General features: G+C 37.2%; 1 protein-coding gene across 4 annotated transcripts in view; it reads left to right on the top strand.

The window, feature by feature from the left end:
* Positions 1-13,335, top strand: part of hdac7a (histone deacetylase 7a) — a 55,967-nt gene that overhangs the window by 16,594 nt on the left and 26,038 nt on the right. For 2 of the 4 annotated variants that reach the window (XM_055165748.1, XM_055165747.1), the window contains exons 3-4: positions 5,532-5,653; positions 12,192-12,385. In XM_055165748.1, coding sequence (XP_055021723.1) covers positions 5,644-5,653; positions 12,192-12,385 — 204 coding nt within the window. In that variant the 5' untranslated portion in view covers positions 5,532-5,643. The remainder of the gene's footprint in view (positions 1-5,531; positions 5,654-12,191; positions 12,386-13,335) is intronic. The other 2 variants (XM_055165750.1, XM_055165749.1) reach the window with 1 other exon arrangement.

The raw sequence follows: 13,335 nt of genomic DNA, 5'->3' as shown, positions 1-13,335 counted from the left end.
AGAGCAAATAAACTAGTATACGCCCATGGACCACAGGACAACTGAGGGATTAAGGGATTACATGGATATAAGACCACATGGGAGGCTAATATCACAGAAATGACTATGATTTAATGTTGAAAATTAGATTATATTCTCTAAAGAAGTGTTTTTTTTTTTTTTTTTACCAGTGCAGTATCCAAATCGGTATTCCTTAGTATCGGAATGAAGTTGGAAATTTTAATATCGTGGCAACACCATTGTACCCACATTTGAAAAGACTGCCCTGTATTTGCTCAAGGGCACCATGGCAGAAAGGCGAGTGTAAGAGCGCAGGCAGGATATGGGAGCCCGAAGTCAGCTCCGAAACAGGAAGCAGCTCTGGTTCTTTCATTGTTGTGTTTTTAGAGCGAGCTTCCTGTTAGCCTGACTGCCCCCGTCGCCATGGTTACCGTTCCTGTTGATCACAGGATGGTAAGTTTAGACTCAACAATAGTATGAGATTGCAGATTTTTATGAATGCATTCTATTATTTTCGGTGAATGAGTTTGACCTTTTTTTTAAGGCCGATATCTGATGTGTGAGGAGGTTGCTGTTGGAAAAAGGGGAAGAAAAAAGGAGAGGTAAACAAGAAGAAAAGAAAGAAAAGAGGATGTGGCAGCCATTTAAAGATGACAGGAGTGAAGAGTCTAATTATAGCTTGTGCTGTGAGCCGCCTGGGTTTTAAACAGGCGGATGTCCCCACCACAAACAAAGTTCTGTTTGTGCTTTCAGACTGACAATACAGTTGTGCTTATAAGACACTGCTTTTATAGATCTGTGTATAAATTCATGAGCACGGAACCACATACTAAATAAATAGATCAAATTATATAACAGCATAGCATACTGTTGTGTCCTTGGGCAAGACACTTCACCACTAATCTACTCTACTAAAATGTAAATAGTAGTCGTGGTTTCAGCATTAGTTTACGACCTCTAAATGAGAACTGGAGGAGTAACTGAATAAAACATGAGATTGTAAATCAGCTTTGAGTTTCTGGAAAATAACCAGAACATAACAAAGCAAAAGTAGTAAAGTAAAGTAGTAAATTATGTGTAGTAAAATATAAATTTGATGTATCTGCACTTTACTTCTGTACATTTTACAGTGGATACATTTACTTTTACTTCACTACATTTATTGTTTGAGACCTGCTGAAAAGGCTGAGAGGTTTATTTTTAACACATTCATAATTGGAGCAAACAAAAAAATAACAACAGCTAAACAAATAAAAACAGCTAGTATAACAAGATCAGTTGTTTCTTTTGAACAAAACACAGCACGAAACTTTATAAAAATCACTACATTTGAAGCTTTATTAGATATCAAAATATGTGTGACATACTTCCACTAAAAAGTACATGTCAGTATGAGAGGTGCTTTAATACTTGAGTAGATTTTTTCATGTGATCATTTTACTTGAGTGTTTTTTTTCTTATGCATCTGTACTTACTTAAATTACACAACTGAGTACTTCTTCCACCACTGACAAACAACTGTTGCCTCATTGCCTCATTACATTTCAATGTGTGTAGGAATTTTCAAGCAAATTGTATTAGTTTTACAAAGAGCATTCAAATATTTCCATGTATCAGTAAGCCTATCGGTTTTCAACATAAAAGTCAAACGCGTACACTGTGAGAACTGAGTAAGGAGTTGTCTGTCAGTCTATATTAGCTTTGTGATTAACTGCAAATTGTCCAGGGTGTAACGGCCTCACGCCCATAATAACTGGGATCGGCTCCAATAAATAAAAATTACAATATTAGTTTTGACCAGATGTCCGAACACACAATAGAGGGTCACTTATCGCTCCCAGATTTTCGCATGCTTAAATCTTGTTTATCAACTGCTAATGATAATTTTTGCATTAAATGTGATCCTATAGTGATTTATTGTTAAATCAGGTATGCTTTATAAAAAAAAAAAAAAACTCTTACACGTGCATTGTGGGTGTGGGAATTGGCCTGTTATGAAAACACCTTTTGACACTTGATACAGTATATTGTGGCATAACACAATACACGATAATATTGAAACTACTTTATGACACTGACAAAATTATAAATAAATCAAGCAGATAATTCCAGTAAACCATTTTCAAAAATACAAGCTCATTAAGCATGAGCTACAACAAATAAATAGCAGAAACAACAAATAATTTCTTCTGGAAGTGACGGGATGAAAAAATCTCACTACTTCTCAAATTTTACTATATTATTACGTAAATTATCACAGAAACCTCCACACTATTGCAACAAAATGCGCACACGATATTATTATTTTTGAGCCCCAAAATATATTGCTCCAGTTATCATATACTGAACGATAAATTGATATAGTAATTATCATGACAGGTAGGGTTGGGTATCATTAAGAAGTTGCCGATATGATACATAGGCCACAAAACAATACACATCTCGATACAGTGATCTTACGATTTAATACGATATATTTCAAATCGATTTGATATGGTTCAATAAAAAAATTGTGTCTAAATCATGATTGTGATACTAAAAACGTCACTTCTTGTGCAAAGGTCATATAAAACACACTCATTTTACTCATCAAAACTGTGAAAATGTCAAATGTGTTGCATAAATGAGTTTCTTTCCTCCGAACAATTAACAAAACTGTAGTGCTGTAACTAAATAATTTAACAAAATATACCAAAAAGTACTCTTGGCGATATATCAATACAGCAGCTCCCAATATCGATACTGTACCATCACATTAAACAATACGATATATCGATATTTTGAAGTCTCTGCAGGTGACCCTCGAGGCTGGTTATATCTGTTAACACTTGTACTAGTAACTGGAAACCTCACGTACTCCAGTGTGTTTGTGATTCATTAGTGTCAAGGTTCAAGGAGGCCTGATGGACAGACAGACGGATGGTGAGAGAGGGAGAGAGAGGTTGCGGATGTTTATGGAAACTCAGAGGAGCCAGGGAACCGGAGCCCCATTGCATTATACATCAGCCTCCATGTCTTCCTCTTACACACAAGCTTTGGTTTGTTCTCTTCGCTCTAAAAATAGTCCCATTGTTGTACAGGTAATGTTTGGTTGTATTTTGTGCTTCGGTGTCAGGTCAGTTTCTGGAGAAGGAGTTGGTTCGAGATGTTGATAGAAGAGTAGGCAGTTTTAAAAGTCTAGCAGTTTGGACTTTAGTTTGTAATTCCATTGCAGATTTCCTGATTCTACTCATTTTTAGTGTATTTTTAATAATTCATTCATATCTTCACTCATTTTCTTTTATAAAAACACAGATTTTTTATTTAACTTTTTCTTTCTTTTTTTTTCTTGGATTAACTTTGTGAGTTAGTCTCACTTTTAGCATTTGGTCATTTATTTACATGTTTGACTATTCATGTGTTTCAACTTCCCGTTTATAGGTGACATTTTGAGAATAAGAATCAAAAGGCATTATTTTATTGTTAATCGTTATGGCAACAGTCCAAATTCTTCGTCATTCTCAAACCTATGGATACTTTGTCTTGCAATTAACTGCATTTGTGTATTTTGGGTGTCAAGTAATAGACAAACTTTACTGATCTACAAGGGACACAGTATTTGGACACAGTAGCTCTCACATCACAATATTTTTTAATAACAAAGAGCAAAAATATAAATGGTAATAATAAATTCAAAATAAATAGCAGAAATAGAGAGAGAAATAAAGAGACTGTGTCAAATAATGCATAATTGTATAAATGTACATGTAAAAATAAAATCAGAAGAGACATTTGACCTATTTTTTTGTACTTTTTAAGTTGTTTTTTGCTTCCAATTTCTGTAATTAGCTTTCAGATTGTTTTAATATTCCAGCTATATGGAGACATCCCATTTATCAGTTGTCCTTACGTAACTGCAATTACTGAATAGCGGATATTGCCTGAATCAGCTGTTTATTTGTTACTCAGCAACAAGAATTTAATAAAGGAATGGCTCCCTGCATGTTTGTCAAGTCAACATCTTCACTGTCAACTCTATTACTTGGCCCTCAAAATTTCCCAGTGTATTTTTAGTTTACACAATCTCCTCTGCCTGGTTGCGTAACATAAATCGCACTTGAACCTGTTGTTTATTTTTTGGCTCAGAGTTGGTACAAACACGCCCGCAAAATAATGGCATTTAATACAAGAAGGACATCTATATTTAGATTTGCATACGTAGTCATCTTGCAATTATATGAAGCAATAGCTTTAACCAAGGACATTTCTATGTTGTGAAATAAAACGATTTTTTTTTATTATGAGAAAAGTTGCCCAAGCTGTTGTTATATCATTGAGCATACAGGGAACATTTGCAACGTGCTTTTAATACTTTGATGTTGTGTGTTTGAGTCAAGAACAGACCAGTCCACATTTAAAAGTCAGCCAATTTGGATTTATGAAATGAACTAGTACACATAAAAATAAAGGTGCATTTTTGTGTCATTATAATTTCATAACATACTGTACATAATGTTCTTTACCTAGCCAGGCTGGCGCCACCTAGTGCCTCTGCTCAATTTCATTTCTCTCCAGTGACTAGGTCAGGAATCAGAATACACTAGACAGTTCACAAAAACCCTGGAAGTGCGAGTTTGGGCACCAGCCAATCAGCGAAGAGCCATACATTCTGTGTTTGCAACGATTCCCGAGATCGAGGATTTAAAGCCGGAACAAAGAGAATGTTTGGTGAATTTTATCAACAGGAAAGACGTTATTGCCCTTCGGGATTTGGGAAAAGCTTAATATACCAGTCAGCCCTGTTAGCGGCGCATTACATACATCACAACCAAATAGCAGCGATTGGTTAAATTAAAAAGTACCCACCTACTGTCGAACAAACTAATTCTAACGCTGCGAGGTCAGACAATTTCCACGAAGTGAAAGCGACTGATGAATCAGGCTATTCTCTACCCACTCAAGGCACAAATGTAAAAGTTACACTATGTAGCTTTTCTAGTGGAGGGTGGACCACTTTCTCGTCTCTATGGAGATATTGCTTTGCCTGTGATGTTGAAATGGAACAGTTTGGCATTAAACGTGTCTATCTTCATGAAGAGATGCGAGTGATGACACCAGGCCAGGTTACAAATTCACAATTCACATTTTTCCTTCATCAAGTACTTTCATCAATATAAAACACCTGTAATTAATGCCATACTGTGGAACATTTTAGTAAAAAGAAATGTCTCCAAGCCCCCCGACATGCTCCCACAAAAGTTACATATTGCCTCTTTAACAACACGCTCATATTTGCTGGCTATTTTTGAACAGCTTTTCTTTTAACAATTGATTTATTTTTTTACTTCCGTTGCCACGTTGTGCATGTTAAAAAAATAGGAACTACATTAATGAATGTAGGAGTGAAAGTGAGTGGGGTAGCAAATATATTTGGCAACTTAGTGTCTGTCACTTGTCACGTTAAGACTTCCTGGGTTTCTCTAGTGTTAAACAGCATCTTTGATGACTGAATTATCTTTGTGTCCTATTGTCTTGTATTATAACATTGACAGGTCGCTAAACAAAGAGCGAGCTGGCTGTGTTACCCGGCCGTACCTGTAGAACCTGTCCAGGCTTACTCAGGTGGAGAGTGAACTCAGGGGGAGGAACTGAAGGATCACCCAAATGCTGAAAGGTAGACATAACCAAATAAGTTCACACATTTTACACTTACGTCATCAAGCTGCAAGAGAATATATTTGTATAGTTTAAAAGTACCGTACTATATTAAGATCCAGTCGCATATTTAAGGGAGGTGTCAATAGTAGTGCTGCTAAAAATCTTGTATTAAAGTGATATTTCATTTTTTCCTTGAAACACATCTTTTGAGTTTCTTTTGAAAAGCTCTATATACGACTTGTGTATTACTGTTATTATTACTGTTAATATGTAGCTTTTTAGGAGCGAAACTGCATCATTTCATGGAAATAGGAAGTCAAAAATATACTCCCTAACATTCTCCATGGAGATATATGTATGTTTTATGCCACACAGTGGAATATAATAGTCAAAGGAACAACATTTCCATGGACACAAGCAGGAAGAGGCCCTTTATCAGGCGAAATAAGAGTCAGTTTTGTGGAGATGCAAACCCGCTCAGAGTAAGGACACAGTTTTTTGTTGTTTTTTTTTCAGTGGAATAAACAAATCCATAATGAAAAAAAAAAAAAAAGTTACATACCAGGGCCGCTGCTTACTCTGGCTTTGAAATTAATTCGTGTTTAGTAAAAGCCTAATCTGGGTTTAGTCCGGCTAAATCCAGTTTTAGCCCTGGTCTAGTTTGGTTTAAGGCTATGTCTGAAAGAAAATGCAATCTGGCAAAATTCAAAGCATGTATTTTCTTTCCAACACCTCTTCTCCATAAAAAAAAAAAAAAAATCATTTACGAGGTTCGTAAGTGTGAAACCTATAGTCTGTCTTATATTACAAATAGAAATAGCGCTACATAACATGACACCTGACACCATATTTGTGGCGGCGCTGTTCTGGTCCAGTTTGTAGGTATGCTGTTGTTAGGAGGGACAGATAGATGGTTTCGGCTTGCGTCTCTTTGTTGTGGTAGGTAGGTAAGCACACACCGCCGCTTACATAATCTAAGTATAAGTATGCATTGTTTCTAAAAGGCATTCAGACTGTAATGACCTTATCAAGCATGAGAAAACAGCAGACAGGAACACTTACCCGTTATAATTTTACCCCGTCAGCATAAATTATAATGTATAATGTGTAATTTTACTTTCCTGGCAACAATCAAGGATGGATATAACGCTAATATGCACAAATATCTATAGTGGCGCTGTGGTGGCCATTAGCTGTTTAAATCAAAATCACAGTCCCACCCCAGGGTCAAGGATTTGCGTTTCTTGTTCTCCCTGCCTGAAACATAATAGCATTCTTGAGGAGATCTAAAAACATTTAAGCTGTGTATTAGCTGGAAATAGCCAAAATGGAAAAACAGTGCGGATTAGCTGTGGTCACAGAGGTCTAAGTAGGACTAAACCACTGCATTGTTTTCAGGCGAATTCTGCTGGAGACTTGATACTCGATATTCAGAGGAACATGTATTCAATCAATAGAAACTGGGAGGATAGGACACCATTGTTCTGGCCAAGGCTGCTTGTATGTTCCAAAACCATATTAATGTCTTTTTATAGCTCTCAAGATATCATTACAGGTAATAACCATTGCTTTAATAATAGCTTTAACCCCTGTGTCCTGCCTCCATGCAACGCCCAAAACACAGGTGCAGCTGTGAATAATGACTTCATGCAGTTATTAACCAGTAGATATAAAAGTTGATAATAATAATACATTGGTTTTATACAGTGCTTTTTACAGTAACTCAAAGGTGTTTAACGTAACACACTGCAAGGAAAAGGTGAGTTTTGCGCTGTTTTTAGAACGTGTTTAGTGAGTCTGAGTTTCAGATGTGAAGGCGGACAGAGTTTAAAATTCTTTGTAAAATGGACAAGTATTTTTAAAGTAAGCCTACAGTTTCTTTTTCCTTTTTATTGGTCTATGTGGTCAGCTTGTTTAGCGTATAATCATGTTACTACATTCCTTTTAAAGTCAACTGTTTTAGCAAGGAAATCAGCAAGTTAAATTAGCATGATTTCTTAGAAACAGAATATCTGGGTATATTTCAGTTGCTTATGCGTAATTGTTTCTGTGAATTGAAAGCCATTATGCAAGCCCATTGAACACACATAATTCATCATCATCATCATCATCTTTATTTTTTACTTCATTTTTAAAACAGACAAGGACATTTATGTTTTTGAAAGACAACCATACCAGTGTCTCCACATATTGGACTCATATCTTATGCTCTGAATCTCATATTTGTGAGTGACATTATTATTTCATTGTTTGATTTTTTTCAGTCTGCAAATAAAACTGTACATTAAAATTCTTAGTGCAGCTTGCAAAGTGTTCACTTGTGCAGTAACAAACATGCAGTTTTCATGTTAAATACTCAAAGGCTAAATGATACTAAAACTAGTATCGATACTGACAAATGTTATAGAAATTTGAATTTATTTTAATTTATTGCCCCTTGAGAAGTGCCGTCTAATTATCAATGTGGTCCAAAAACACAATTAAAAACACAAGTAATCATTACAAACTGTGTATACAGACTGACAGACCTGCCCCCTCATGCCTCCTGCCCCAGCTCTTGCCAAAGTAGGATAGTTTTAGAACAATATTGCTCTTTATCAGAACTAGAAAAGTACAAGACCACATGGTGCTATTTGAGAAGCTGCAATCTGTGTTGATTATTATGATTATTCTGTCAAAAATGCACTGTTTTTGGAGTAGTATTTTCCTTAGTATCAAAATTGAGTTTGGAAATTTAGTATCGCTACAACCGTAACCCTTACTCTACAAAAATGTATACATAACTGTGGTTTAAGAGCAGGTAAGTCTAAGCTACCTACCACAACAAACATCTGTCCAGGTGTGTACTTATACCATCCATCTGAAAGTGGAAGTGACCTCAGCGCGTTCCTATACAAACGTGTGTGTGTTCCCGAGGAAACAAAAGCCCCTGTGTAGGTAAACTCCGGAGCTGTGTGTTTTTCTATTTATAACCCTTGGGAAGCTGGGAGGGAGCGAGACACTGCGCTGGCCGTGGATGTGTGCGAACTGTAGCGGCCTTTGTCTCCTTGTATAAGCGCGTTCCCCTCTCCAATTCCACGCGAAGAAAAGCCTTGTTATTTCTCGCTGTCCTTACAAAAGCTGTGTGCATGCTCGCCGCTATTCACGCAGTCCGTTGAGTGAACCCAAATACGGACACGCACTGTTGTGGTATGAACCCAAACATGTTAATGAGAACATACAAAGTGGAGCCATTGTACAGGACAGTGTATGCTTGTGTGTGCCTTTTCTAGTGGAAGCAATCTCCACCATGGCATGTTTGTATGTTATGGTGCAGCCTTTCTCTCATTTCTAGGTATTTGCTGTAGGGAGGCCCATGTTTTACATCTGTGACACTTTCCTCTCACGCTGCACCACCATGTCACAACAAACCATGTGAAACTTTTGTGTGCATGTGTCTGTGTGGAGCGTCGAGCGGTGTGAAGTTTGGGCTGCAGCAACATGCAAGCCAGAGCGGTTAGCAAACAACTGCAGGTGTGTATGGTGGAAGTAGGCTAGTGTTTTTTAAAGGAAAAGTGCTTTTTCTGCAATGTGCGTCATGGTCTACTTGCAGTTATCATGATGTATGTATAAAAAGTAAGATACTGCTCAGAGTGCACATTATAAACAACTCTAAAAGTGTTTTTTTCTACTCCTGCTAACTCATAACATATTTACATAACCATTTTACCTTCCCTTCCCTCCCTTCGCTCTCCGTGCTAAGTCACCTCCCTTCAGAGCACAATCATTGTACATCCCACTAATGAAACTACTGCACATCACATCAGGTTTGTCAAGTTGTTGTGTACAGTTTCGTATCAGGCTTTAGTATATTTATGGAAAATTGTCATTTGAGAGCATGGATGACGTAGGCTTGTGGGCTGAGCTTTACTTAATTAATTGTTGAGCCCTAGTTTAAGAGTGTGTGACATGAGGTTTATAATACACTGTTGTGTAAAGGCGAGCCAATGAAGAAATGAACAGTGACTGGTGGTGATCCATGACATTGCACTGAACCAGGGATGAGACTGTCAAGTGGATCTCTTATCTATGTTACTGAGAATATAGGGCATTTGCTATCTCAGAACTTGAAAAACTAGAAATTTTGCATTGAAACAGCACGTCCAAGGTATTCGAATAGTTTCCATGAATTTGTAGACATGCAAATTATTGAACTGTATCTTCATTCTGGATTAAGCAGCTGGTTTGCACAATAGCTTCTTATAGACGACATGGATAAGAGGATAGCACATTTAAACAACATATTGAAATACAGTACACTGATACTGGCAAGGTGTTATTGTGACACGTTTTGTCATTAAAGGTGTACTGTGTAACTTTCTGGTGGAAGGTCTGCCATCTGCTTCTCTCCAAGGAGATGTTGCTTTCTCTGAAATGTCCCAGGATGGCATTAAACTTACTCAATAACATGGGTATTTATTGACTTCAAAACGTGCATTCTCACTGTGAGTGGGCTTGCCTTTCCACAGATTCGACATGTAACTTGGCCCTGTGGCGACACCTGCTGCCTCCGTAGAGATAAATTCGTTTAATGACATACTATGGTGATGGACCCTCCACTAAAAGTTACACAGTGCACCTTTAAAGGAGGTATCAGGGTGACAAAATGGCAAGATTTGAATAAAAACAAAAGCAGGAAAGAGAACAGCTGATGTTATATGTGTGTGTTGTGAAACAAACGTAAAAAGTGCTGTGTTGCTTTAAATGTGTTTTATATGGGTTTGTCTGTGGTTTGTATAAACACATGCACCTGTGCTTGATTCTGTGTTTCCCTCAGATATGCATGATGCCATTAATCCAGTATGTGTGTGTGCGTGTGTGTGCGTGTGTGTGTGTGTGTGTGTCACGATAAAAAATTTTGAAGTTCTATATATTGCTGAAGTAAATATAGACAATAAACGCTAATGTTGAAACTAATTTATGCCATAATAACCCAAGAGCAGATTTAAACCACAAAAAAATATTCTAAATAAAAATAAAAATCAGAATGAAACAGTTTAGTACATAGTCTGCATCTGTCATGAGTCACAGAAGTTCAACGTTTTATGGCTTAAATCTTATCATATAGCCAAAAATAATCAAAAACTTCCCAGTTGTGCAAAGAAACTTTACACCTGATACTGATCCCCAAAAATATTGTTCCAGCTTTCATATATTGAACGATAAGTCGGTATAGTAATTGTGTGTGTGTAATTGGTCCAGTATGTAATTGTGTGTGTGTATGCGTGTGTGTGTGTGCGTGTGTGTCTGTGTCACTTAGACAGAAACCACCACCAGCCTTTTCCCAAGCCGTTCCTTTCCTGGATCCTGTTTTTAGCGCCGGATGAGGCAATCTTTCCCATTGAGTCAGCCATGCAATGCAAATAGATCCAACTGAATGCAAAAAGCATGGAAATCTGTATGTGTGTTATATGTGTGTGCACAAAGCTACCATTACTAATCTAGGGGCTATTTAAAGAAAACACAACAATACTGCAGTGCAAAAAAAAGGAAAATCAAATGTTACATTGCATTAATGGTCCTATATTACGCAAATTTGACTCGTGTGAGCTTCAGGCTGTGTTAGAATGGCGTTACCTCATAAAAACATACCTAGAGTTCTGTTTTGTTTCACTCAAACATGTTTCAGTAACCCTTTATTATTAGTCTGTCTACATCAACAAAGTTCAAAATGTTCTGTTCCACCTTGTGATGACATAAAGTGTTTAACAGTTACCTTTTACCTTTTGTTCAGTTCAGATGGGTAATTCCAGGTCCAAAATCATCCACATGATTCTAGGGAAGTTGTAAGGACTTTAAAAGTACAGTGAAATACCTCCTGTATTACCAAAAGACATCAGAAGGTAGAACAGAGTGCCTTTACTTTTTTACTTAAAAGTTTCTTAAATAAATGTAACTGAGTACACACCTTTGTTTGCTGCTTAACTAGAATTAAACTGAAGCTCTTCAAATGTGCATCATAAACTCAACCCTTACTTTGTTCTGACTGATAAACTACTAAACTTGCCATTGGTTTCAACCCAGTAACATTCAAAGAAGATGTGTAAAAAAAAAAACAGTTTTCCTTAATGGTCAGAGAATTTACCCCTGAATCTGAATCCCTGGTTCACCTCTGGACACATAGTTTATTATAGTGATAGATGACTTTTCCACTGTACACAAAGCATGTTTACAATTTGTATTTATTGACTTCTCCTGTATCGGATGTTGGAATTTTCAACCATGGTGCATACCTCAGATTGTTTGGGACGATGTGACCACAAGTGTTATATTTTTAGCAGTATTTTTCTTGCAAAGCTTGTATCTAAATGCATGTACTCACTTTTCCCACAGCTTTGGAAACTGCTTCTATTTTTGAACCCTGGTTTGTGGTTTTCCTCCGTGTGTTGAAACGAGCTCAAAGCGCATATTATTCCACCTCTGTCCAAACACTGATTTACCTGCCTCGTTTGAACCATTGTTGGGTGTAAACAGAGGTGAGGAAAGTTGTGACGGATTCTGCTTCCTCTTCCCAGATTCCACGGTGGCGGTGCCGGTGTCGTGCGCGGCCTCGTTTCCCATGGACCTGAGGGTGGTGAGCGAGCGGGGGATGCGCTCAGGGTCGGACACGGCGCTCCTCACCCCGCTGCACACGCCCCTGCTCCTGAGCCCCTACTCCCCCCAGCCCCGCGCCTCCTTCTCCCAGCAACAACTGCACCATCACATACGGGTAGGTGTAAAACATGTGGACTGTGTTACACAAAGGGTATAGGAATGGAGTAGCAAAATATTCATGTAAGAATACTACTACATTGTAAAAGTAGAAGTCTCTCTTTCATATATTACCATGTGTGCAGGACAGGTTGGATGACTTTACTTTAGACAAGAGTACTGTTTCACATACTATTGTAAAAATCTTACCCAGCAAGAAATAGGACAGTTTTAAATTTCATTTTTGTCAACATTGCAAATTGTCAAAAAATAATGAGTAATATATTTAACAGCTTGATTTGTTGGAACCTTATTGCAAAATCAGTATAAAAGCGAAACCATACATGAAGTGGCTAAATTTCCCTTCTTGTGTTCAGTGACTTCTTCTTATCGTATTCATGCAATTTACCACTTTCAGAAGGAAAGAACAAGTCCACTCGTGTTTAAGGTTTTAACAACGGTAGAAAACAGTGTGTTCGCCTCGTTTTTACTGAAATTCTCACACAAGTAACAGAACAATGGTTTTACCTCCCGTGAATGCGCAAGCTCAAAGCGTCATATTGGTGCTGGCTCCTGTTGACTATGCATCTGGAAATTCTAAAATGAATTAATCTGAACTCATTCAAAACTAAATGAAAATGTCACTAAATACAAATGATCAAATATAGTAATGTAATCCTAAATATGATGTAACATGCAATCACTGAATATAAATCAAATTATATTATGAATCTGAATCTGAATCTGAACTAAATCTGAGCCTAAATTGCAACATAGAAAATGGCACCAACAATACATATTTTGAGGACTACCATTCATTCTATTCACTGAACACATATAACATCACTATGCAGTTGTACCACTCTACTAGTGTAGTAGTAGTGTCTAATATACAAAATGTCTTTAATACTTAATTTTACAGTATTGTTTGGGGTCAGTAACAAATGCACAGCTCTACATTCCTGCTGT

The sequence above is a fragment of the Boleophthalmus pectinirostris genome, unplaced genomic scaffold (genome assembly GCF_026225935.1).
Source record: "Boleophthalmus pectinirostris isolate CB_2022bp ecotype Guang Dong unplaced genomic scaffold, ASM2622593v1 HiC_scaffold_8, whole genome shotgun sequence".
NCBI classification, from domain to species: domain Eukaryota; kingdom Metazoa; phylum Chordata; class Actinopteri; order Gobiiformes; family Gobiidae; genus Boleophthalmus; species Boleophthalmus pectinirostris.
The sequence above is the reverse complement of the archived record's forward strand: the minus strand, read 5'-3'. Positions and strand labels throughout refer to the sequence as shown.